The sequence below is a fragment of the Lutjanus erythropterus genome, chromosome 14 (genome assembly GCF_056507025.1).
Source record: "Lutjanus erythropterus isolate fLutEry1 chromosome 14, fLutEry1.hap2, whole genome shotgun sequence".
In the NCBI taxonomy this organism is placed as follows: Eukaryota; Metazoa; Chordata; class Actinopteri; order Lutjaniformes; family Lutjanidae; genus Lutjanus; species Lutjanus erythropterus.
The window spans coordinates 16,124,613-16,151,878 of record NC_139330.1 but is presented as its reverse complement, the minus strand read 5'-3'; the positions used below and the strand labels follow the sequence as shown (position 1 = coordinate 16,151,878).

At 41.0% G+C, this 27,266-nt stretch overlaps 1 protein-coding gene across 4 annotated transcripts in view; it reads left to right on the top strand.

The window, feature by feature from the left end:
* Positions 1-25,867, top strand: part of ptpn20 (protein tyrosine phosphatase non-receptor type 20) — a 34,413-nt gene extending 8,546 nt beyond the window's left edge. Inside the window, exons 10-47 of one of the 4 annotated variants that reach the window (XM_084735590.1) lie at positions 45-219; positions 473-608; positions 714-852; positions 954-1,106; positions 2,255-2,440; positions 2,551-2,713; positions 2,819-3,083; positions 3,188-3,267; positions 4,575-4,652; positions 4,771-4,878; positions 5,018-5,134; positions 6,365-6,573; positions 6,822-6,923; positions 7,460-7,553; positions 8,329-8,414; positions 9,058-9,229; positions 9,733-9,944; positions 10,989-11,087; positions 11,474-11,554; positions 11,763-12,187; positions 12,415-13,066; positions 13,453-13,623; positions 13,740-13,914; positions 14,003-14,213; positions 14,305-14,342; positions 14,605-14,691; positions 15,461-15,522; positions 16,341-16,502; positions 16,583-16,832; positions 18,088-18,194; positions 18,366-18,448; positions 18,849-18,979; positions 19,075-19,223; positions 19,927-20,017; positions 21,835-22,169; positions 22,278-22,493; positions 23,200-23,262; positions 23,359-25,867. In XM_084735590.1, coding sequence (XP_084591716.1) covers positions 45-219; positions 473-608; positions 714-852; positions 954-1,106; positions 2,255-2,440; positions 2,551-2,713; positions 2,819-3,083; positions 3,188-3,267; positions 4,575-4,652; positions 4,771-4,878; positions 5,018-5,134; positions 6,365-6,573; positions 6,822-6,923; positions 7,460-7,553; positions 8,329-8,414; positions 9,058-9,229; positions 9,733-9,944; positions 10,989-11,087; positions 11,474-11,554; positions 11,763-12,187; positions 12,415-13,066; positions 13,453-13,623; positions 13,740-13,914; positions 14,003-14,213; positions 14,305-14,342; positions 14,605-14,691; positions 15,461-15,522; positions 16,341-16,502; positions 16,583-16,832; positions 18,088-18,194; positions 18,366-18,448; positions 18,849-18,979; positions 19,075-19,223; positions 19,927-20,017; positions 21,835-22,169; positions 22,278-22,493; positions 23,200-23,262; positions 23,359-23,469 — 6,174 coding nt within the window. In that variant the 3' untranslated portion in view covers positions 23,470-25,867. Of the gene's footprint in view, positions 1-44; positions 220-472; positions 609-713; positions 853-953; positions 1,107-2,254; positions 2,441-2,550; positions 2,714-2,818; positions 3,084-3,187; positions 3,268-4,574; positions 4,653-4,770; positions 4,879-5,017; positions 5,135-6,364; positions 6,574-6,821; positions 6,924-7,459; positions 7,554-8,328; positions 8,415-9,057; positions 9,230-9,732; positions 9,945-10,988; positions 11,088-11,473; positions 11,555-11,762; positions 12,188-12,414; positions 13,067-13,452; positions 13,624-13,739; positions 13,915-14,002; positions 14,214-14,304; positions 14,343-14,604; positions 14,692-15,460; positions 15,523-16,340; positions 16,503-16,582; positions 16,833-18,087; positions 18,195-18,365; positions 18,449-18,743; positions 18,980-19,074; positions 19,224-19,926; positions 20,018-21,834; positions 22,170-22,277; positions 22,494-23,199; positions 23,263-23,358 lie in introns of those variants that run through there. The other 3 variants (XM_084735586.1, XM_084735585.1, XM_084735587.1) reach the window with 3 other exon arrangements.
* The last annotated feature ends 1,399 nt before the right edge of the window (positions 25,868-27,266 follow it).

The window sequence follows — 27,266 nt, the reverse complement described above, 5'->3', positions numbered from 1 at the left end:
TTTATGTCCATGTACGGCTGTTTGTTTGTGTCTGTCCACTACAGTCCAGAAAGGGACGCTCTTGTTCCTCTCAGAGAGAAGTGACTGTAGTGCTGCCTAACGGACAGTATGTGGTGGTTCGCTGTGACATTAAGTCCAAAGCAAGAGATGTGTTTGACATGGTGGTGGCTCACGCAAACCTGGTGGAGCACTTCTACTTTGGTCTTGCCTTCCTCGATGGTAAGAGGATGTATTATGGGATGGGACCTGACCTATCTTGAATGCACTGATTGCAGTCATTGTACATCAAACATTCAAAATAGAAATGAATTTCAAAATATCTGTAGTTCAACTGTGATATTTTGGCCTCATAATCTGCATGACGGATGAACTTGTAATAATTTTGACAAATGTTTTTTGATTCTAAATTGAAAGTTGAATTTATGTCTTAAGAAGTCTGAGGTTTAAGAGGCTTTTCTTTGCCTTTCTGCAGATGATGAATATTTCTTTTTGGAGCATGAGACAAAAATCTCCAAAGTTGCACCTGACAGTTGGAAAAAAGGGCAGATATCCTCCTTTTTGGTGTTTCTTCGAGTCAAATTTTTTGTTGATGATATCTCCTACATTTTGTAAGTACAATACTGGTGTTTTACTTATATGTAGCGTATTTGTTTATAGAAATACATAGATCAAAAATCTTTTCTACTTTTTAATGTTTTTTTCCTGTTTCCTAGGCACAGACTGACTCGTCACCAGTACTACTTACAGCTGCGTAAGGATATCTTGGAGGACAGGCTTTACTGTAATGAGGAGACAGGCTTGTTTCTGGTTGCTCTCGCTCTGCAGGCTGAGTTTGGGGATTACATGCCCGAGGTAGAAAGACAAAAAATGCTCACCTTATGTCTTTAAATACCAGCATCATCTTTCAGCATGTGTCACAGCAGCACATCTGGCTGTTTTGTGTGTCTTTTCAGTTGTATGGTAAGAATTATTACCAGCCAGAGCATTATGTGTCCAAGAGGATGCTGGAGAAGCTGGCCCTGCCGACTATCAAAGAAGAGTTGCCAAGACTACATGCAAGTCATGCCCAGATGCTTCCTGAGGAGGCAGAAACAGAGTACCTAAAGGTGTCAATGCAGCCACTCACATACAAGCTTTGTTCTTTGTCTGTTCTTTATTTGTTCTTTAGCAATTTTTTCACTCTACAGTACGCTAAATAGTCTTCTGGACATTTCTTGGGCTCAGTATTGGTGTTTCTTATGAACTTGTATAATTAAAATGTCATCTATAGGCCTGGTGGATGAAATTAAACTTGGTTGTTTAAAGGTGCATTTTGGGCAAACTGCATGAGTAGCATAATGATCTCATAAGCAGGTAAAATAAAGAAGAAAATCAATAATCGTCACAATATGCACCTATTGGCATATTATAATATATAATCATTGATAACCACATAATATTTAATGAATAAAAAAATATTTCTTGTGACAGTTTTTTTTACTAGTATGTTGTTACTGTTATGATACAGTGCTAGCAGTAATATAATGGTAAAACCTAACAATCGTTTTTAGAAAAGAAAAAAATTATCCTGCAACAAGGAGGTTAAGTGATGCTTGCATTTCCAAACCTCCCATACCAAACACAAGCTTATTCTAATGAAAAATGTATCAGGTAGCTAACATTAGCTAGGTGGCAGTTAACTTAATACAGCTTCATAACAGTTACATACATACTTTATCTTAGGGGTGGGAAACGTGGCCAGTATGCTGATATTTTCCAACTCGTTTTGGCCTTTTACCAACTGTTATATGTGCTCATTTTTCTGTCTAATTGCAGAGAACGTAAAGTCTGTCCTTGTGGAATCAATATATGCTTGCTATTATCATGATGGCCCTCTGGCATATCCACAATACTTTTCAAAAAGTACACATCACTTGGCAAAAAAAGATTATCTGTGACAGGTTTTTACAGGTGCCTTGAAATGTGTATAACAATGATTTAAGTTAGGTTCACAAGCCATTTCCAGTTTATAGCAGTTAACTAGTTTAATATGCTAATTACTCAATTTGTCCATCGTGCATCTCCTAGCAACAAAGCTTAATCTGCTAAGCCTATGGATGATATTTTAATCATAAAAGTTCATAGGTTATATATAGGCAATATAGGGGTTTCCAGGAGACTAAAAGTGACAATTTTCTATTAATTTGATGATACTTCAGTTCCTTCAGTCTAAAAAAAATTAAAAATGTATATGGATAAAATGTGTACCCTTCAGATTGCCCAGCAGTTGCCGGAGTATGGGGTTATGTTCCACCGTGTGGGGAGAGAGAAGAGGCCAGTGGTGGGAGAGTTGGTTTTGGGAGTCTGTGCCAAAGGAATCATCGTGTACGAGATGAAGAACCACGTCCGGACCGTCACCAGACGCTTCCTCTGGAGGGAAACTGACTCCATATCGACCGGGGTAAAAAGAAGTGGCATTTCACTCAGATGTTGCTATATAACATATTATTTTGTACAGCTCATTTTTGTTATGAGTAAATGAATGATGACTGTTTGATGTCTGTCTTTCAGCGGCGTAAACTGATCATAGAGTGTGGCGGGCCCAGCGGGAAAAAGCACGGTTTTGTGACAGAAAGTTCAAAAATAGCACAGTACCTCCTGAACCTCTGCTCAGCACAGCACAAGTTTCACAGCGAGATGACGTCACGACAGCTCAACCACACCATGATACCAGGTGGGAACATTTCAGGGACTGTGTAGAGGGTCAAGTTTAATGTTACAATACTGATACATATAAAAGATTAAATCAATAATGCCCATTTGTCCCCTGTTTCTCCAGATGAAAATATAGATAAGTACATGTCCATGTACCGGGGTCGTAACTTGAACCTGAAGCGGATGTCCTGTTCAGAGGGCATGTTGAACCATGTAGGTTTGACACCCGGTCAGCCGGACTCCCTCTCCAAGTCCTGTGACGACCTGACCGCCAAGCTGGAGGCGCGGCTCCGTCAGCAGAGAGAGATGAGGAGGGAGATGAGCCGAGAGCTGAACAAGGAGACTGAAACAGGGGAATTCAGGGACCTGAAGGAGCGACAGAGCTGGAGGTAGACCGGGATGATGATAACATTCATATTCTTGCTACAGAAACATAATCCTCTGTGACCATTAAGGAATGGTTTTGTAATGCAACTGTGCACATGTGTTGTAGCACGCCAGATCCGATTCCCAGAATGATGTCCAGCGTCTCACTACAGAAGCAGGACTCTGATGCCTCTTCCTCCATACGAGGTGAATATATCTGTTTGAACAGATTTAATCCTCAAATCCTCAGTTATGATGGTTGTGGCACTGCCCAGTGTGTTGCTCAATAAACTCCCATAGGTGTTTAATGAGGTTGAGACAGTGACGGCCATAACATATATTTTACAAACTCATCAAAGCATTCGGTGACCCCTCATACGTTATGGTGCAGTGCAGTGCAGGACAGTAAAATCTGATATGACACAATGTAATGCGATATAACTGTATGGTCAGTATACACTGAAATTCATTTTGCATCCTTGGACAGACGGACTTAAACATTACAGAACAAATATGACGCTTTCCACAAACAGGAAAACACAACAAGCAGTCATGACAAATACAGAGTGTATATATGACATTATATTGTTTGGATTCAGATCTCAGTGAGCAGCGCACTGACTTTGGTTCAGCAACAGGAAAGACTGATCTAAAAAAGACTTCTTCTTGAATCTCCTATTGGAGGGTGGAAATTGGTATTCTCCATTTAAAACATGCAAAGAATCATACAGATACGGTTAGCAAGTCTGAGCATGCTCTTCTTGAGAGATGCTTGAAAGGAGTGTAGGTAAGGAGGCCAGTAATATTTACACAGATTTGGATTTGTGTCATGCTTCTGTATGGAAGCATCTGCATTCGTATGCTTGTTTGCTTCTTTAAACTCAAACTCTTAATTCTTTTAATTAAGTTTTACCAGGTTATGATTTTTTTCAGCAAAACTTTCTTCAGTTTATCTCAAAACGTAAGAGCTTGAGTTTGATGCAAAACTTAGAAATCTTGGGAAGGCAGTTTCCTTGAAATTATTTTTGAATTATTATTATTTATTTACTTATTTACAATGTGATCACCAAGTATGTTTCACATACAAGGAATTCGTCTTGATGATTTGATGCATAACAATAAGTAGAAAAATATAGATAACAAGCAAGTACTGCACAACAAGAATAAATGGCTAAAAGCTATACAAATTTTGTGCATGAATATGCAAAGTATATACCAAGTAATGTGCACGTTCACAGTATGAAGTTTAAGAATATTTGAAATAGGCAAGATAGTAATGCAAAGAGAAAGATGTGTGTTAATGTAAAACATTTAGACAGTTTTTCCTGTATGTTTGAGTTTAATACTACAATCCAAACACGTGCAGATTAGGTGATTTGTCAATTATAAACTACCTACAGGTGTGAAGGTGTCTGTTTATGTGAGCTGCCCCTGAACACCATTACTGGGTATAAAAAACATGTAAAGGAATTTACTGTGACCTGTTTATCATTTGTATAATGTGTACTTTGCAGTTGATACACCAACCAGAACCCCACCGGAGAGAGAGATCGTCTGTGTAAACCTGAAGAAAGATCCCAAACTGGGCTTCGGTGAGTTTATTAAAGTCGACTTAGCTGTGAACTTGATGTAATATTGATGCGCCACGTTCAGTGTCTGTTTCTTTAACTGGAGGCTTTTGTCTTCACTTCCTCTCTGGTCCCATTTCAGGCTTTGTAATTGTGGGTGAGGACAATACAGGTAAACTTGACCTTGGGATCTTCATTGCTTCCATTGTTCCTGATGGGCCTGCGGACAAAGATGGACGAATCAAACCCGGTATGACGCGCCCAGAATGGGAGATGGAAACATAGACACTGGCTTACAGCTTAACGTGACATTGCTAGAGTCAAAACTTTGCTGCACTTTGCTGTCAACCTATAACAAGGATTTTATGATTGTTTTTTTTTTTTTACAGGTGGACGTCTCATCTCCCTAAACAAGACGAGTTTGGAAGGAGTGACATTCAGTGACGCTGCCGCCATCTTACAGAACAGTCCTGATGAGGTGGAGCTCATTGTGTCCCAGCCGAAACGTAAGATCTGCTCAATGCTTTCACCTCTGCATGAACAATCTGAGAAATTCATACAGTCAGAATGCAAATATTCATAAATGATTGTCAAACCATTACTATGTATAGGGTCACACTTCATTAACAATAGGTTAATAAGATGTAACAAGCCATATTTTGTATCAAATTAGACGTTATTAGAGGGGACACATAACATATGTGCTACTTCTCCATTTAAAAACAGCATGCAAACCAGTTCTATCAAATAAAGGCCCAAATTATAGAGGAAGAGGAATATTGTGTCTGTGGGTAAATACACAAAGTTATAACACTGAAGGCAGATTTGATAAAGGAGGGTTTGTCTCAAGTAGCAGATTTCTCTTTAGTTTAATGTGTCCCTAATTACTCTCGAATTAAATCTAATAAAGGTCTAAAAAGGGTCTAATACTGCCTGATACTGCCTTGTTTTGTAACACCAAACAAAAAAAGAGATGAGGACTAATGACTGCTTTTGTTGTCCATTAATCCCATCGATTATTTTTTTGAACAATCGATTAGCCATTCAGTCCATAAAATGTCAATAAGTGCTGAAAAACGTCAATCAGTGTCATCCAGAGCTCAAGATGACGTCCTCAAATGTCCCGCCTCGTTCAAAACCCAAACACACCCAGCCCAGTAAACATTCTGGAATCAGAGAATTATGATTTTTCTTCTAAAAAAATTACTCAAATCAATCAATTGATCATCTTAACAGCTGCTAATCAGTTCAATAGTTGACAGCCAGTCACTTAATCATTGCAGGCCTTAAAAAAGAAAAAAACAAAACACACAATCAAACTTAAAAACAAGTGTGCTCCTCCTAATTATAACATATGTTAATCTATACAAAACTGAGTATTTTAATTGCAATGGGTGCAAAATCTTAATTTCAAATTTAGAAGAAAAATAAAAGTTAGATTGGAAACTGCATTGTCCAGGGGAATTAATCACATTGATCATGTTGTTAAATAAAAATCCTTAACATAATTGATGAAGAGCCTCCATATACTCTGAAATATGTGCTGTTTATCCTTTAATATGTAAGATATCCTCTCTTATGGAAGGCTTAATAACATCTGTCTTTCCACTGAACAGTGGGTCTAATACTGTCTAAAAAAGGCAATATAATTTCTATTTTTGGTCTAATTTGATACAAAGTATGACTTGTTAAGTCTTATTAGTGTACCTAACCTTTATGTGTTGCTTTCCTCTCAGACTCTTTGAAGGACAGCAGGAGTTCGTTGAGTCAAAGTACTCTGGGTCTGGCGTTGGAGAGGGGCTTTGGCTCACAGACGACACTGAGTGGCACCGAGTTCCGTCCCGCCATGGAGGAGCTGGAGGAAGCCATCACTCTGTCCAACATGGCAACCCCAAAACAGGGCAAGAGGCTTCACATTCCTGTCGTGCGGATACACGATGCCCAGGTCAGAGTCAGCGCTCAGCTCAGATGGTTACAGATAAGTGACTTTGTTTCCATGGAGGCAAAGTTGTAAACATGAGGTCAAAGCTGATCAAAGAGTTCAACCAGAGTTAATTGTTAAATGGATTGAGTGTAATGATTAAAGTGATGAACTTTGTCATTCGTCTGCATCAGAGGTGATCTGAGCACTTGATGTCCTCATTCAGGCCTTTCTCAATCAATTTTTTTCCCCTGTTTCTTGCTTTTTCTCAGGATGCGTGTTCCAGGTCGCCGTCTATCATAAGTTTGAAAACTGCAGAGCGGTTTATAGTGGAGCTGAAGAAAAGCAGTGGTAGTCTTGGCATCAGTGTGGCTGTAAGTGGATTGTTTCCCTTTATCGTACAGAATTAACATTAAAAACTCAGTGACCAGTTTATTAGGTACACCTAGCTAAAAATAATGCTGTCTAATGCAAGTCAAGGAAAATATATTAATGACACACTTGACACATGACCGCCAGTGTCCACCACCAACCACATATGACAGTTTAAAGTAATGTTAATGTAAAGCTAAACAGTTTTGTAAAGTTTGATAATGACAAGTTGTCACAACAAAAACATCTCAAACAATGTCAACATAGCATTAGTACAAAGTCTGGCAGCTCATTACACTTTTGACGTATTGAAACCCATGTAAACAGCACCAAGAACTTAGTGACACTGCTGCCGTGTGTGACGTCACCTCAGGCAAACGGTTTACAGGACCAAAAGGGAAAGGCCAAGAGGTAACAAGCTACTATGCACAGTGGCTTGGCAGCCTTCGCACTGAGTCAGTGTCCAAGGTTATTTGAGGTCTGTGACACTGACTAATCACTTTTTTGTAAACTTTTTTTTTCTTTTTTTTGCTGAAAGGGAGGAATAAACACCAATGTGCGATATGGAGGCATTTACATCAAGAGTCTGGTGTCTGGAGGAGCTGCAGAGCAGGATGGGCGCATTCAGATCGGTAATCTGCTTGTTTTTCATTTTGATATGTGGTCAGTTGGCTGTCAAGAAAAGTTTGATTTGGTGCAAACAGCTAGCAAATAATATAAAAAATTTTTGTTTTTGTTTTATATTCACTAGTTCCTGGCTTTATTAATTAATTAATTAATTTATTTATTTATTTATCTATTTATCTATCTGTTTTTTTATTTGTTTGTTTGGTTGTATGAATTTGGATAAGCAAGCAGCTATATATTGAGTTAACTGTTTAATATTGACTGTGTTTTATCTTGAATCACTGTTCTCCCCTTCACTTTAAATCATCATCAAAAGATATGATGATGATGTTGTGAAATATGTGCCACTATCATCATGGCTGTTTTGTTAGCTTGGGGGAGATTGTACAAAACTGCTCAAAGATTATTTGACTTCAGACAAAATCTTAATAACTGAATGTTGTGTGAAGGAAGCTGACCTCTGAAATGTGTAGAGGAGAAGTATAGAAGCTGTTCTTCTGACGTTGTTTTTCATTTTGTCAGATATTTGTATGTGGGTGTGTCGCACAAGCCACTGTGTCTCACTATGTCTGTGTCTGCCTGGTTCATGCTTCAGTGAGCAGGAACGACTTTTAGATCTGTTGACATGCCCATCAACCACACACACACACGCACACACACACCCACACACACACACACACACACACACACACACACACACACACACACACACACACGCTCAAACCGTTTATGTATTGATGTTGCTAATGATGATGAGATTTGTGTTTGTGCATATGACAGGTGACAGACTGCTGGAGGTTGACGGCTCCAACCTGAGGGGCGTGACTCACCATCAAGCTGTCGAGTGCCTGAAGAGGACTGGGGAGGTACACACACAAATAGACATGCACACGCACACACACCTAACTACATCATAAAATAACGATATTTTCTTGATTAATCGATTTGTTGTTTGGTCCATAAAATGTTAGAAAATTGTAAAAAAAAAAATGTTGCTCAGTGACTTCGGCAACTGTCTTGTTTTGTCCACAGTTCACAGATATTTAGTTAACTGTCCTAGAGGAGTGAAGAAACCAGAAAATCAGAGAATTTAGTGATTTTGATGAAAGTCAAAATATTCTATTTTGTCTTTTGCTGGTCGCCCTCTACAACCCATTCAAGAACTCTTGTTCGAAAATACCATGTAATATCAGTATATCATGACAACTTTATGGAATAATTAGTTTTACTAACCTAAACTTACACTATAAAGGAGTGAGAGATCAGATGACTCTGTTTAGGAGTGAACTATTTTATCATTTAGTTGCAGGGACTTGCTGGACCCTTGAAACCCCACCATCTACGATAATTTGGAGAAGCTTTTGCAGTTTGCACCATTCAAGGCTGAATATGAAAAAAATCTGATTATCTGGAGATTTAGTCTAATTAACCCTAACCCTAACCCTAACCCCATTATTATGTTAAATTGATGAACATATAAATGGGTGTTTATCCATCTGTTCTTCATAGGTGGTGAACCTCCTGTTGGAGAGGGAGCCCACAGTAATACTGGAGCCCAGACCTGACTCACCCTGCCCCCTCCTGGCCCACAGTTCATCACATACACAGCCCCCCAGGACTGAAGTCTCCATGGAAACGACCTTGAGTGGTCGAGCCAAGGACTACAGCTTTGTGACTGATGGTGAGAGGGGAGATGAACGGGCACATACGCTCACAAACGAAAAAAAAAAAAGAGAAAAGGCACACACACACACACACACACACACACACACACACACACACAAACACTTGCGCACATGGCCCAGAGGTGACTGTGAGTCATCTGACAGCTACATTGTGGTTGCTGTCAGAGTCATCCAGCGCTGACGCTCCCTCCGTCCCCCCGAGACTGCACGCACTGAAACCTTGAAGCTGCCTGTTCAGCTTGTTAAAGGGACAGTTCCTCATCTCTCTACAAAGCTTTCCTTTCTTTACTGGAAATGATACAAAGAAATCTAAGACAGGATGGTCTGCTTTCTCAGATTTTATGAAATTTCTGGAAAAAATAGATTTATGTGTGTGTTTAAGTGGTAATAAACATTTTTTTTATTACAGTGTACCAAATCACAGCCCACATTACAGATTAAAGATTACACAACGCACATTAATGCTCCAAGATTCCCCTCCATCTCTCCTCTTTCCTAGAAAACACACATGAGGTGGTACTGAAGAAGAGTTTGTCCGGCCTCGGCTTCAGCTTCAACATCTCGCAGCTTCGCTCGGGCCCGGACCGTGGCAGCGTGGTCCGCATCAAACGTCTGTTCCCGGGTCAGCCGGCACTAGAGAGTGGCCTCCTGCGAGAGGGAGATATCATTCTGGCGGTCAACAAAGAGCCTCTCAAGGATCTCTCTTACCAGGTGGGGTTTGAGGTGTTTAAAATGATTATTAGTCCTTGCATATTTATACCAGTGAATTAACAACCGATGAGTTTCCACATTTAGTGATAGAGCTTGTTTGTTTTATAGAAGTGGTCATATTGTGGGTGGATTTTTGTTTCTGACATGCCAAAAAAGTGTTCAAACTTTATTCAGGCTGGTTTGCACCAAAATTTATTTTTAAACATAATAAAATCAAGATTTAACCAAACTTTTAAACTAGTTTAAACTAAAAAAAGACTACATTTAAAACTCTCTTTAAACCTCAGTTTAGTTTTTACTCTAAACCTAGACTGAATTTAATTCTCCAAATTTAAAATGTGATCCAATGATAACTTTAAACTCCTTTTTGAGAAGTATTGAGAAAAATAATCAAGTTCCTCAAAGAAAGATGAGGGACATGATGCTGTGTTGTGCTCTGTCTCTATAGTATTTTCTGTTTTTGGTTTTACTTTTTAGCTACAGCAAGTAAACAATATAACAGTTTTGGTTTTTACTTTTTAGCTAGCTAGCGCACGTTTCAGCATTTTATGAAGTAATACTCAGTAGTTTTGCTAAACTCTGATTAGAATTAATCTTTATTGGTGCAACCCAGTCTAAAAGCATCAGAATATTGTGAATGGGCTGGTGAGTGTGTGAGCAGCTCCAGTGACCCTGCTTTTCCTTAAGATTTCGACTACGTCAGCGCCTCACTAATCCTTTAATCTCACAAGACTGAAAATAGCAGTGGTTGTGTCATAGTGTTTGATGTGTCATTTAATCTTGTGTGCCAACGAGTTAAAATGGCATTCACACAGGTGCATTTCAAGGGGTCAAGGGTTCAGTTAATGGTCATTTTACAACACAAGGTTGTATAACAAAATTTATGTTTGTAGTACCTTTATGATCTACACACACACACACACAAACAGCACAGAACAAAACAACTGTTAACTGTTAGTTAAATTAAATGCACATTTTGGGTTTGTGTCAAGTTGTACCCAAACTCTCCTGCACCAACACACTGTTTGTTTTTTGTTGTTTTAGAGGGTTTTGTTCTTGCTTCGTGGCGCCCCGTCTGAAGTTCATCTGCTGATCTGTCGACCAGGTCCTGGAGTACTATACGATGTAGACGACAACACGCTGGTAAGCACTTACACACACACAAATGTGCACATATACAAAAAAACCACCAGTTAGACCGAGCAAATTAGACAGTCTAAAGACAAAATAAGATAGAGCTTTATTAATCCAAAAGGAAATTGCTGTGCCAGAAATTAGTAGTAACATACAGTAACATAGTAACATAGTAACATAATTAGAAACACAACAAATACAAAAAGTATTAAATATAAAGACATATGAAGAAGGAAATTACAACAATAAAAGTAAGATAAGTTAAGCAAAAAGTGAAGTAAAATCAACTAAAATAGAAAAAGTAGTATTGGTAATGACATTGACAGTAATATTGGCAGTGATATTGATTAAAAAAAAGTAATAAAAAAGTACTCGTCTTTTTTCTGACTCTGCAGAGTCCTTCACTCTTCCGTGAGGTTCGATCTCGGTCTCTGGACATCCGACTAGGAGAGGACTACAGCCAGCTCCTTAAAGAGGTACTGCACACTTAGACACGTTTTTATCTGAGCTGAAAACTCAATGATATGACTGTATTGTGTTGAAACACATTTATGCAGTGTTAATACTGACCCTTCTTATCAACTGTGTCATGAAAACAAGATTATGCAGTGGGAGGAGGTAGGCTCAGACCCTGGGGTGATGTTACATTTAAAGTTTCAACGTGATGTCACAATATTTGTCCAGAAGCAGGTCTCCGCCCAGGAGGCAGATCTGACCAACGCAGCGGAGAAAAGCCCAGAACCTCCTGCAGCTCCGGCGCTCTCAGAGACCGAGGAGAGTCAGGACAGCGAAGTGAAAGACAACCAGCCTCCGCCATCTCCTCCTCGCTCACCCCCATCACCGACCTCACCCACGTCACCTCCGTCACCGGTCTCGCCAGCCTCACCTGCCTCCCCAGCATCACCTACCTCACCTGCCTCACATGGGCCTGGCTCTCCACCGGCTCCACCTGAGTCACAACCAACCGCTGGGAAATCAGAGGAACAACAGGAAGAAGGAGTAAAGGAGAAGAACAAGGACGGGGAAGAGGAGGTTGCCACAACAACAAGCTCAAATGCGATGCTCATGGATGTCGGTCCTAAGACTAATTCAAACTATACATATGCCAGGTAATGTATCAGATATAGACACACATTAAACTGTTACACATTATTACATTACACATTCATAAACGTGTTTGTGTCAATTATTTATCTCTGCTCGCCTGGCCTGCCAAATGAAACCACTAAATGCCACTAAATCCTACACACTGGTCCTTTAAAACTTTGAAAGTTTTGGATGAAGTATTATTTTATGAGCACGATATTCAGTCTGTACTTTGCTTGCTTATCTGCAGTGGAATCAGAGAGGAGGCCGATGGAAGTGTGACCTACTGCCTGATGGGAAATGGACTGACTATCATGGCCGATGAAGAGTATCTGACCATCAGCTCCACCCTGGAGCCTCCTCACAGCCTTCCCTGCAGTCTGACCACTCACACTCCAACAACCAACCTTGCAGCGCTCCGCTCTCAAACCTCCAACAGCTCCTCTGGTTTGAGTTCTCAGAATCCAAACCTCGGCCCGCACACCCCCCCCACCACCACCACCACCATCTCGCCCCTCAGCCTCACGTCTGACACCCCCACCACATGTCCCCTGGCCCACCCGTCTCAGCCACTCACAACCCAGCCGCCCAAAGCCAAGCATCACCCCATCCAGCAGGGGCTCCTCCCGAGTCACTACAAAGTCATGTCCAAGAACGGCAGGCCCATGGTGCCTCCACCCCAGCCTCCCGCTCCACCTCTGACCCCCATCACAGCCCAGGTCGTGACCACTGTGCCTCGCTGTGCCAGCCCACCTGCCCCGACACTGCCCTCCACAGTGCTGCCCCCTGCTTCCCAGAGCCACATACAGCAGAGGGAAGAACCAGAGAAGAAAGAGAGGGAATACAAGGATGATGACGACGATGACGAGGTTGACGAGGAGGAGGAGGAGAGTCGAAGAAAGGTGTGTGTTACTTTTGTTCTTGTTTGCCCATTTCAGGTCAGTTACAGTTAAAATTAATGCAGAATGTTCGCCAAATGAGTTAATGTTTGTTTATGAGTTGTAAGTCATAAGTTTTGTTATTGTTTTGATCAAGAAATTACACACTGGTTCTTTCAAACATTTACTTTACGTAAATGCTTTCACCATTGCTGTTCCAACTTTAAAGCAAGTGTTTTGATCAGGTGACAAGAAATCTGTGATTAGAGGTGAAGGATCCAAAGTGAGCAAAGTGTTTAAGTTTAAACTTAATTATATCTTGGTGTTGTTATTTGGAGAATAGTATGAATGTAGCTGTTAAATAGACGTATCGCCATTGTCATGTATTGTCATTGTGTCTTGCCTGTCAGGGATTGGTTAAAGAGTTTGAGCTGTCAGTGGTTCTGACCAAGTCCAGGAGTGGAAGCTTTGGCTTCACCATAACTCGAAGCAAGCTGGACAACTGCTACTACATCCAGGAAATACTGGACAACCCCGCCAAGGCAGACGGTCGACTCAGGGCAGGAGACCGGCTCATCACAGTACGCACAAACACACACATCCATACATTCCTACACATTTGCAAACAATACGTCATGAGCCGTTTGTGCAGGTGAAGCTGATTTTGTGTAATCTCTTCTTCTTCTCCCATTTCCAGGTGAATGGGCATGATGTTACCAGTGTGGCAGATGATGTTGCCATGACGATTCTCAGGTCATCTCCGAGAAGACTCAGTATGACCCTGGGGAGGGCAGTTACCAACCTGGTGGCCCCGCCTTCCTGTGACAGCCTACCTGATATCGTTCTCTACAAGACAGCTTCAGGACAGCTGGGTAGGGTGCTGCACGTATTTTTACATGTTTTGAAGACACAGCATAAATATTATGTGATTATATTACCGCAAGTGTGTTTCCTCCCCAGGTATAAAGCTGACAGGAGGCATCGGCAGCAAATGGCAGGGCATCTACTGCCTGGAGGTGGTGCCAGGCTCCCCAGCCAGCGAGGAGGGCAGCGTCCAACCCAGTGACAAGATCCTCTATATCTGTGGCAGGTGCACGCTGGGAATGACCCTGGAGGACGCGGTGAAAGCCTGTGAGATCGCCCCTCGGAAAGTTAAACTGAAAATCCTCAGGTTTGTGCCCTCAAAGTCCAGAGAGAGAAACAGAAATAGGTTTGTTTTTGTGTCTTTAAATGACCCTGGTGTTTGTGTTTGTCTGTCACAGAGAGGACCAGCCAGTGACCCCGAAGGCTAAGTGGAACGGTAAGAAGGATTTATGGGACGGTTTCTTCTGCTTGAGTTAACCCAAGGACGCGTAGACAGGATGTTTCAGTTGTTATATGCACTGATGGATTGCCTAGAAACCAGATATGTTTGTGTTTAACTGGATAATTCAAGCTCAATCATTACCAGAAAACATTCTCAGCTCTGAGAAGGCGGGTTATTTTTGTTCTTTTTTTAGATGTAGGAAAAGTTTCTTTATACAATCTGTTAGTGCACTTCTAAACACATTTTTCTTTTGTAGGTCTGTTTGACTGGAAGAAGGACAGGAAGTTCTTTGCTCGTTTTGAAGAGCCCGTCTCTCCAGAGAAAGACTCTCCGACTGAAGATGGTGAGTTCCTGTGTCTGTCTCCTCCAAACTTTCACATGTTCTATCAGCACCATAACTGCTTCCCTTTCACCCTTTTGCTTGTTGCTCCTTTTGTCTGCGTGAAGCCGGAGCTCGGTGCTGAAAGATAGTTCTCTTTGCAGCTGTGTGTGTGTGTGTATGTGTGTGTGTGTGATCTGAATGCTGACAGACAGATCCTGGGCTCTCACAGCAGGATTAATAATTTGCAAGCCTCAGGCCCTCCACTGGTGTATTGGACTGCAGGGCTGTAGCCATCACACACACACACGCGCGCACACACACACACACACACACACACACACACACACACACACACACACACACACACACACACACACACAAACACACACAGACAGACAGGGACAGTGCCATACAGCCAGTGGTCTACAGGGCAGGTCGCTCAGTTGCCTGGTGACGGTGCATGCAGCGGTAAGGGACAGTGGAGAGGGTCAGTCTGAAAAGACCAGCCTTGTTCACCTGTCATAGAAGAGACGCACCCATCAACACTTCTCTTTCAAAATGGCCGAACAGGCGGGAGGTTGGTGGTTGGTTGTCTTGTGTTTTTTTTCTCTGTATCTCTTTCGGAAATTTCGGCGCCTGAAAATGGACGGGAATCTGTACAGAAGGAAAGCTGAACTCCGGATGATTCCCCTTATTTAGCTCTGACATCACTCTTACTGGCTTGATCACTATTAATTTAATATATAATTTTGGATACAATAACTGGGGTTGTTTTGTCTCGTTTTTTCAGCTGAAGCTCTGTGTCGGACTACTGGAAATTTCAGATGTCTCTCTCTCAGCCAAGAACATGATGTAAGTTTCTGAATACATTCATTTTATTTGTTCAAAAGCTAATTTTTTGTCTCCTCTCACCTGCTCTATCTGCTCTTTTTCTCTAACTGAACATCTTTTGAAGTACCTGTTGAAACACACACTGTAACATGAGGCTACTGTGTGTCATTCTGCGAATGCATTCTCCGCTGGGGGGTCACTGTGTGCATGTGTGTGTGTCTGTCAGGTTTTCTTTACACCTGATGCGTGTATTAACAACACAGTGGAGTTTTTCTGCAGAATAGAAGATGCTCTGATGAATCACTCATTCTTGAGAAATGGGAAAGAACCATATTTTTGGGGGGAGTTGAATATTACTCTTCAATTATACTGGAAAAATATATTTTAAAAGGTCAAACTCTATTAAACCTTGTAGTGAGTCAACCTAATGATTATATTATTTATTAAATGTAGACGTCTGACAAAATGTTATAGCTAAACTTTCTTATGGCTGATTAAATTGTGTTTTTGTAAAAATCTGATGGAGCCAACATTTTCAGAAAAAAATCAATTTTAAAACAAAGATTATTATAACTGCACAGTTTAGGAGTTTAAAAAAGTGAAGCAAACCAGAACATTTAATAAATTATATGTATTTCATATGAATAAATCCTTTAAAATATTCTCACCAACCGAATGGAAGTAGACTGTTGGTATTAATAATTTTTAAAGTTTTTCTTTGGTGAGACATGACTTGTCCTAATTCTCAAGAATGGGTGAAATACACTACATTACATACAACCGACAGAAGCTGAAACTGATTCCTCCAAATTTCCATTGTTTCTTTCTGATCCCTTTAGAGTTGCATCATGCAAGTTGAGTTCATAAAACCGGAGGGAGGAGGCCTTGGCTTTGCTTTAGTTGGGGGAACAAATGGCAGCATGCTCAGAGTGAAAGAGATCTGCTCCGGTGGGGTAGCTGAGCAGGACGGTCGGCTGAGAGTGGGAGATATTCTATTAGAGGTAACAACCCGTTATACATCTTAACTGTTTTATTACCATCATCATGAAGAAAACCCTGATCCTTGCTGTGTATATTCCAGGTGAACGGTGTGATTGTGTCCGGACTGAGCCACAATAAGGTGGTGGATATTCTGCGTAAAGCTGAGGGCACTGTGCAGCTCACCATCTGCAGAGACATCCTGCCCCTGACCTACTCCGAGTCACCTACACCGCCCAACATGTCCGGTCAGACTGAAGCTATTTTAGCCGAGCAGCCGGCTCCTGTGTCCAGCCCCGACGCCTGCTCCTCACCTGACGTTATGCTGAATAAGCCAGTTGAGCGCCCACCTGGTATGATTTGACAAATGTCTTTCCTTTACCATAAATATTCAGAAGAATAATAGTGCTGAAATTTGAGAATCAAGAACCGCAAAGCTGTATAATCACGCTTAAAGGGATATTTTGATATTTATTTAATGTAGAGTTGTATTGATGGTCAGTGTACTAGCTGCAGTAGATGGTAGTTGACAGAGAGCGCTCCAAGTATGAAAGCTACGCAATGTACTGCTGTGGAGAGGGTCAGCAAAAAACTGTACTTTAGGAAACCACAATTACATTAGACAAATATCGCTCTCTCCAAGCCAAACAAAATCCATAGATGAAATCAATCATTTTACTTTGCACAACACAGGATTTGCTGGTCTATCACTGCCTCAATCTGTTTGTTTTATTGTGTGAATCCAAACTATCCTTTTCAAACAGTGAAGTCACACAGTAACGCAAACTAACTAACAGATCAAGGCAGAAGTAGACCAGCAATTCACCAGTATGTTATGTAATGTTTTCTCGTCAAAAAAGGCATTTAGAAAATATTTTAAATATAGCATACACTTAAACTGATAGTGATTTTTTTTTTGGTGGACCTTCTTATAGGTGGCTAAAATGCCTTTTCTTATGACCCTGATGCCAACTGCCATCTACTGTAGGTGATACACTGACCACCAAGAACTTCATACAACCCCACATTATACAACAAGCAGTTCCGACCGAGGAAACTGATTGGTCAACTGGACATTTAGAGCGTGCTCACATCAGTATGACAGCACACTGTGCTCATCACTAAAAATATTACTCAGCCCAGAGAGCAGGATGTTGGGTTTTATTACATTAGAATTCTTCTGACATTGTTTTCCAGTTATGAGTCGGACTACATGAAAACAGAGATTACACCAGCAAAAGGGTTTTTTGATTGCCTCCACAATATGAATACATTTTTAATATCTCCTTCATTTTGTTAGTAATTATTGTATAATCACAATATTACACTCATGAGTGAGCTTTAATGTCTTTATTAGCACTTCAGTGGTGCTTACGGACCTCTGTGCAGGCGCCTTGGTCCTGCTATTAATGACATTAAAGCACACCCTCTTGTGTAATATGGCTTAATTAAATAATCCAAACCATCTCTTTAATTATTAGGACTTTACACTAAAGTCACTAATAAAAATAAATGCTGTGTCTTTTGATAGCTGGCATTCAAAGACTTGTGACTTGACTTAGAAACAGCACAAACTAAATACATGGTGTCCCGCTATCATTGTTTTAGAGGCGACGTCAGACCCTGTGGTCAGTGAAGGCGGTGTAGTCCTCACATCACCACCTCCTCCACCTCACCGACGACTGACTGTTGTGACAGATGAGGAAATTAAACAGGTAAGATGTGCGCTAACAAGCACACATGCACATGCACATGAACTATAGTCTGGTAATTATGACATTTAAATCAAGTCAAACTCCTCCTTTCCTCTTTACTAACATGTACTAATAACATCTTGCTCCTCCCGTCTGTGTGTTGCCTCCTCTGGCTGCTTGTTTGTGGGACAGGAGAGCTGTAACAGCACCCCTTCACATCAAGCTTGCTGCCCATCCCTCAATGTCACTGACATGTTGCATGGAGCTTCTGACAGGTAGTAACCTCCCAAACTACTCTCGTCTTGTATTACCTACTTATTTCCTCTCCCTCCTCCCTCCTATTCCTGCTTCTTCTTCTTTTGCTTTGGTCTGCTGGAGTTCCACTGTTGAACACAAGGAGGCAGCAGAGAGCAGTAAATGAAACGCCTCTCTGGGAGAAATCCTGTTGCTTACGGCCAATGAGGCAAACACTAGTGTAACAGTTAGGAAGTGTATTCTCTGTAGGCTCAAAACAAACAGTATGGCAGAAGCATACAGATACTTTAGCCTCTTGTCTATACTGTATTTTAGGTGGAAAGGTCGCAGGGAAAGGAAGCTCAGCCTTGCATGATTTCATCCCCTCCTACCGAAGAGTAAAAATGGTCTGGTCTCACCCCTGCCCCCTGACTCCCCCAGGAAACAAATTGTGACCAAACTTTTGGACCAGTCCTGCAAAGACATCCGGAAAACCCAGTCAGACGGCTGGAGCAGCGAAGAAGATGATGTATTTGACGCCACCGGTCTGGAAATGACCTCACCCCAAACAGGTGTCTGTTCTTCTCCTCTCTCATGCCGATGTGTCAAAGTTGTATCTACACTGAGCCATAGAAGCAACCTCTCTTTTCCTCTTTTGTCTCCTCAGGCCCACCCATAGTATCAGAGGAGGAACTGGCCAGTTTAGCTCTCATTAGTCCGGCGAAGACCAGCCAGTATTCAGGCTCCAGAGTCAAAGCTCTCATCCAGATTCTGCAGCATCAACTGGACCAGCAGGAACTCGTCAAAGAGTTCATGGTGTGTATGTAGTATAATGTACACATGTACCAATCAGTGTAGTTCATAATTGTAAAATTGCCTTAAGAAATTTTTAAATCACCTAGCGACCAGTCATTTAAATGTCAATATATAATTATATTTCATATTTAGCCATTTAGCTTGTTTTTTATAGTTGCCAAGTTTGGGAGAGACGTCTGCCTTCTTTCAAAGTATTAATTTAATTAATTAATGATTTTTGTCACAGTTTTCATCAACAACATTTTTTCAACAAGCCGATAACTATATTAAAAGTAATAATTATGACAAAAACTATTGAACTTTCATGAACAAAAAGGTCAGAGTCCAATATGACTTGGAACATTTATTCCTCCAGAAGCTCCCCAGCACTCTGCAGCTGCCCGATCATCACACAGCTTTTTCACCGAATATTTTCAACTCTTGCTTAATACCATGTCAACAGCAACATCATATTAAACCACAGTTACTTTAGGGTCTTGCTTTGGCGCTTTTTCAAAGTGCCATCTAGCCCCATTATATTCAAGAGAAGGCAGACATCTCTACGGACGATATCTCTAAAACTTGGAAACTCACACCGAAACTATTTGGATGGTTAAATAGCTCTACAAGCCAGATGGAAAATATGCATTTTTGACTTTTCCCACACTGCACACTGCTATTTTACATTTTCTTTTTGTTATTGTGCTCTTGTTGTTGATTTCAGGCTCTGGAGCATCTGAAGCCCTCTGATAACTGTCTGGTGGGAAAAGCCCCTGAGAACAGAGATAAGAACCGCTACAGAGACATCCTACCCTGTAAGTCTGAAAGAAGACTTCTGTTTACTTTTACTTTTCTTAGGCAGAATTTACTTCTTTTTTTTTTTTACTTTCTCCATTTGTTCAAACCCCTGCGCTTCACTTTATGCTCCCCTGTTGGCGTTTTTTATTGGTGAGCTAAAGCTTGTAAAAGCTGGATACTCACAAACGTGGCATTTATAGGAGAGCCTGTTTGTTAGCACTTTTCTCAGTCGCTCAGTGTAAGATGACCAGAAGGTCTTTACTGAAGGGAGCGGAGATATTTGTTTACAACATTTAAGTAATGTCAGTGCAACAAATCATTTCCCACATTAGTATCAATAATTCACTGCAGCCGCACTTATAATTTTCTTGGAGTCAGCCAAGTATGTAATGATGAAGAAGATGTCATTTGTTACCAACCTTGTAATTATCTGGGATTTATATTTTTAATAAATGAAGCAGCATCAAAGACATTAATATCACAAACTGTATTATTAATTAGGATTATGAGGAATTTCAGGGTGTAAACAAAGAGACAGTGCATGTGCCTATACCCTGGTGTGTAATGAATTGTGGTGAACACTGATGATACTGACGAATGTGAAAAGAATCCGTAAATTAAAGGGATAGTTCAGATTATCTGCGGATTATTATGCTGTGGACTGGGTCTCTTAAAAAAGGTCCACCTAAGAATAATCAATATCAGTTTAAGTGTATGAATATTTTGAATATTTTCACTGCTTTACTTTGCCATCAGACAGACTTTTCTGACAGGATACCGTCGTTATATAATCCAAATATTGTTCTCTCTAAACCTACCAAACTCGATGGTCTACCTCTGCCTCAGTCTGTTAATTTGTTTGTGTTTGTGTGACTTTGGTGTTTTAAAAGAGGATAGTTTGAATTCACCAAAGTAACACAATAACACAAACAAAATAACAGATCGAGACAGCGGTGGACCAGCAACTCCTGTGTTCTTTGAAGTAAAAGTTCTGATGGAGTTTGGTTGGTTTGGAAAAAGCAATATTTGGCTTGATTGATTTTTTTTAGGTGGACATTTTTAAGTGGATAAAATGAATCTGTCCACAACAGTTCACTATTTAGCTTCTGTGTTGATGTCTCTCTCTGCTTCTCCAAACTGGAGGCATGTTGACCATATAACCCCTCATTAAATAATCCAAACTATTCCTTTAATTTCTCAAACATATATTAATAGGGATGTAAACCCAGCTGGATCACCATAACCCTAGCTAGAAAATATTCACACAAACTCTCACAGAAGCATTTTCTTCTGCAGCCCTCAGTGTGTTAGGGGTGAAAAGGGTCTGAGTTAAGATGAATGAGTGTGATGAAAAGGATAGTGACCCCCAGTGGAATACCACTGCACCTCTGCCTGTTACAACCACTGTTTGTGCAAGAGGTGCAGAAAAAAAGGGCATGTTATTTACAGATCCGATCCATTGCCTTTAAGTATTTTATTTAGAAAGCCTGATTTCCAGTCTGTGGCTTTTTTGACCTCACGAGCAGGGTGGGGGACTAACCCAGAAAACATTCCTAATTACCTTCAGTCTATCACCCCTCTCATCACCAGCTAACTTCTTCACAGCGCTGGTTTGTTGAGCCAGACTCCAGACCTCAGAGCTATTTACTTGGCTTTATTTACTGTACTCTTAGAGTGCATGCTTTTGGCTTAACAACAAGGTGCGCAGTGTTTGTTGTTTATGATCGAGAGATGAATGGATTTATCAAACATCAAAAAACATAAGGAATGTCTGTTGGAGGTGTGAATTCATGCAGTTAAGTGTTTTTTTCCCTCCGTCTCTTTCCCCCCATAGATGATAAAACCCGTGTTGCCATTGGAGACAACCAGGACTACATCAACGCCAGCTACATCCGCATGCAAGTTGGCGATGAAGAGTTCTTCTACATCTCCTGCCAAGGCCCCCTGCCCTCCACAGTGCCGGCCTTCTGGCAGATGATATGGGAAAGCAAATCTGATGTCATTGCCATGATGACCCAGGAAGTAGAACGGGGAAGGATCAAATGTCACAAGTACTGGCCAGAGAAGCTGTCCGTGCCTCTGACCACCGGCAGGTACCAGCTTCACCTGGAGAACCAACAGAACCTAGAGTACTTCCACATCAAGGTCATCCGCATGGTTGAGGCTGAGGTGAGAGATTTGTGACCTGTGTAACGTTGTTAATATTATGGTTTACTTTAAACTTAAAATTCAGCTTGAAGGTGAACAGCTCTTTAAAAAATGAAGTTGTTATTCCAGACCGGCGAGGTCCATTATGTCCGTCACCTGAAGTTCACACACTGGCCTGACCACGGCGTGCCGCACAGCTCCGAGCAGCTGGTTCGCTTCATCCGTTACCTGAGGGCGGTGCACCACAAGGGACCGGTCACCGTGCACTGCAGCGCCGGCATTGGACGCACGGGAGTTCTCATCTGCACTGACATTATCCTCAGCCTCATTGAGAACGATTTGCCTGTGAGTGGCAGCCCTTTTGCTAGCTTTGATAATACACTTAACATGCCATTTTAGCCATGCTAGTGGCATGGCTTCAAAGATAAAGACTTTGTCCTGGAGTGAAAAACCTCATCAATTCCGTAGACCACGCCCCTTTTTGTTCTGTGCTCCACTGACAGTTGAGCAAGCTTGGAACCTCAGTCAACTTTCTCCTTTGCTGTGGTTTGTGCGTCGATATGCTATGTGCTAGGCCTCGTCTATCTTGAAAAACAAACTTTTTTGGTTAAAAGATGCTGATGTGGGGCGCCCTGTTCATAGAGCGTGCGCCCCATTTATATTGCAATTATCAGCCCTCTGCAGCAGCCACTGATTCGACTTCCACCAGTGGCCCATGTGCTGTTGATTTAATAATATATAGGCTCTATGTCGCTTTTATAGCAACATCTTTTAACACAATCACCAGGTAAATGTTTTAATCTGCAGAATACTTTGGTTTATGACCAAATATCTACAAAACTAATGACTATCCCATCATCCTTATGGGTTAATTGCTTTTTAGCAAATGTTAGCATGCTAACACACCGATGCAAGATGGTGAACCGGCTAAACATCAGTATAGTGGCATGTCATGCTGTTAATTTATTAGTATTAGAAATAAATTATAGTCATAGACTAGTTAACACACACGCTGTAGTTGTGTCTAACAACCTTCTGTCTCTTTCTTCAGATTAATGTGAGCGACATCGTAAAGGAGATGAGACTTCAGCGGCACGGGATGATTCAAACCAAGGTCAGTGTCAACAGTGGGGTTAAAGTTCAAAGTTCAAGCTTTAAAAAAACAACAGTTCAGAATAGCTGGATGTGCCCTTTGTCTCTCTCGTTTCAGGAACAGTATCTCTTCTGCTACAAAGTCTGGTTGGAGGTTTTACAGGGCATTTTACAGCTTCACGGCAACCAATGGCAACCGGAAAGTCCCAGAGACCACAAAGTAGTTTGAACGTTTCCACCTCCAGTAAAGCGTCCTGTAAAGCACAGACTGTGTTTGTGCAGTCTATCACAGAACAGACCGGTGAAACCTTTTTCTTTGGCTGTAGTTAGTTTAGTTAGCTCTAATATGAACCCTGTACTTCTTCTCTGTTTTGATACTTTGTGTTGAGGCCTGTTGTTTAGTTATAATGACTTCAAATCTAATTTTTCCGTTCTTGTATGTGCTCTCGGTGCTGTGATTGTATGTGAATTTAATTTAGATCACTGAGGTTGTTTTGCCTTTTCAGGCTTAGTGATTTGCCTTCTGTCTCTAGCATCTTTTTTTTTTAAATTTTGTGTCACTCTTTGAATGTATCTCATTTATTTTTCTTATTTAATCTTCAAATTGAATTCATTTTTAAGTCACATTGCATGGCATTTAAAATCTGGTAATATTCACATCTTTTACCTGGCAGTAATGTCTCCAATGTCATCAAAGTGCACAAGTGTACAGTATGATCATCATACCAAAGGGAGTATCTGTTTGTAACCTTGATGAGTAGCATTTGATTAAGCATTGTGTTCATTTCATTAAGTGCATTTGTACCCTGGTGAAAAGGGCATTAGCAAAAGAACACTATTGATTTTTCAGTTCAGGAAATGAAAAGAATCAAGTGCCTTGGAATGACTCACACCGCTTGCTCCACCTTGACCCCGAGCCGCTTGTCACAAGCAGGCGGGGACGACGAGCAAGATTAGAGAGCACCCGGCGGTGGTTAGGTTGAATGTGCAGCTTTCAGTCTGTTTGTGGTCTAATGTGAACGTTTGGTTGATCCAAACCAGAGGAGGATTACATCTCATCTTTTAGTTCGTTTAAAACTTAGATACAATGTGAAGTTTGCACACCGCCTGTCAATCTTTTTTTGTTTGTGGGCCCATTTTATACAAAACACTGTCACGATGAAAGTCTTACTACACATAATCACAACTTGCACAGCCTAGTACAGATAAAGAATGATTGAACATGACAAATATTTGGATAAATTCATAAATTTTCAATTCACTCTTTTACTAAAAATTTGGACGAGGTGTGAACGCTAAATATTCCAATTTTGTAAAATGTATAAAACTGATTTACGTGTCATTTAAATAATTAGTTGCTGAGCTTTTAGGTGTAATTTGTTATGCGACAACATCCTTTATCTGTATTCCATAGCTATTTTAATACAAACTCAGCCAAAAATGCAAAAAATATGATGAGGTTTACAAACTTTCCATTTTGCCACTTTAGATGTATATGATGTACAAAGCAACAGAGCTGCATCTCCAAGTCACAGATCAAAGATGATTTATAGCTGCTGGTTTGAACCTCAACCTTTGGATGTAACTGCTTGTAAGCTTTATTCTTTTAGCTGCTATCACACACACACACACACCAGCTCTCTTATTGCATGCAGACTCTTAAAGTACAGCAGTCTGAGCCTGGAGTTTGACTGAATGACTTGATCAAAATGGTGAATGTAACAAAGCAATACTCTCCACGAGGAGAGGAGAGCAGAATGTCAACCTCTTACCTGATGACATCTTCCAAACTGTTTGGAGCATGTTGGTAAGACATATGCAGTACTACACCTTTGCCATGTGGATGGCTTTGCAGAGCCATCAGCCTCTGTACTGTGTATGCAACATCTTTTCATTCAATGCTGGTCAGTAGGTAACCCTCTGTTATGTGCAAGTCCACGTTCTCTTTGAGATCCTGTTGATATGTTTTCTCCCTCAGATCCTGGAAAATGATTATTCTTGGAAGAACAAACAAAAGCACATTTTGCATTCATCTGTGAAAATGCATCTTGTACAGTCAAGCAAGTGCTTATGCAATAGCATTGTGAAATGTAATAAACCTTAAAGGGATAGTTTTGATTATTTGAGGTTGAGTTGTATGAGCTCCTCATTGAAAGTCTCTGTGTCTTCTGCTGGTGATGGTGGTAGGCATACCGCCAGTTTGAAGAAGCGTGGAGGGGCACCAGCACAGAAGTTAGGCAATGAACTACTGTGGACAGGGTCAGCAACAGAGGGTATTCTAGCCCCTTAGCCCCAGTGTACACTTAAACTGATATCATTATCAAGTGGCTAAAATACCTTTTGTTGCTGACCCTGTGCACAGCAGTTCATTGTTTAGCTTCCATGCTGGTGCCCATCTGGTTCTCCCAACTGGGGATGTGCTGACCACTATCTACTGTAGCTAATGTACTTACTATCGATAAGTACCTCATACACCCCCACATTAAATAATCCAAACTATCCATTTAATTGCACAACTGCTTATTTATGCTAAATTAATATCTTGTCACTGTACAAGTCACTATGTAACCAATAACTGAGAACAATGTAATACCTCTCTCTTTAATTAAAAACTATTCTGAGACTTGTTTGCATGTTCTACAACACTTTTCACCCCCTGGACTCTGAACACAACATAACTCAATTTGAACAAGAGCAGCAGAGTGGGTTTTCCCTGATGGCGCACACACCGAACAGAGAGCCGGAGGCGGCCCTAAATCTAATTCCACTGAGCCCCCTCTCCACTTTTACTGCAGGGTATACTCCCTCTCGGGTTTTACTGCAGGGTAAATAAGCTGGTCTCACAGGGGTCTTTGTGACAGCATGGAAACCCCTGGAAACACACTGCACGCTCCGCACACATATAAACCTGACGCTGGGGGGAAGCTACGGAGGAGATTTACTCCCTCACCTTCTTTCTACTCTTTCTCTGTCTACTCCCACTGCCCTTGAGCACTATCTACGCACACACACACACACACACATAGTCACACACAGTTACGCACCCTCCTCCCTCCTCTTTCTCCTTGCTCCCCAACTCAGACCTTGTTATTGCTGTAAGTTATGGCAGGAACGACAGCAACTCGGTTATTCAAGGCCCATTCACATTTACGGTTATATCATTTTATTAAACGGTCGTCCTTTGAATTTCAAACCACAAGATGAAGGAAGAATTACTGACGGGTTTACTGACTCAAAGGTGATTTTGAAAAGTAGGGAGGGTGAAAAATCTCTTGAGCTCCAAAGTCAGCTGATAACAGCTGCATTAAAGGAATATAAGCAGCAAGGATCACAGTGGAGTATCAGTTTATTTTACAGTATACTACTAAGACAACAAGCTGTACTTTGTATCAAATTAGACCATAACTCGAAATAATGTGTTCTTTATTAAACAGTTGGGGTTTATTTCACAATAGTGTCCTGTTCACTGTACATTATTCTGCTTATTACACGATTACAAAAAAAATCAGTTATATCACACAAAATATTGATTCAAAAATTATTTTGTTGTTTTAAAAATGTTTGTATTGCCCCTCAACAGTCTTCTGCTCAGTGTGTCTGCAGGTTCTGACAATAAGCAGTGAGGAGGATGTAGAGACACGGGAACAGAGTTGGTGGTAAAGTCATTAACACAGGGCCGTTCAGTCACAGTGTGATTTAAAGGTCTGAGAAACGTGTAGAAATGAGCTCATGTGCGCTCGGTAAATCCTCTCGCTCTCTGCTGGGCTCACTGTGTAACACAGACACAAGCCTGTTTTTTTGCCTCTTTTTTTCTGTGTACTGATTAAAAATAGCGCACAAATTATGTGCTGCCGCAAACTGCCTCCACACACACACACACACACACACACACACCCCTACCCTCCACCACATTCTCAATGTTGGTCCCATCCTCCTTCACTGCTTTCCTGTCTCCTCCTGTCAGATTTCACCTTGAACACCTTTAACCTAACCTAACCTTATATTTACCTTAAGTAAAAGATTAGT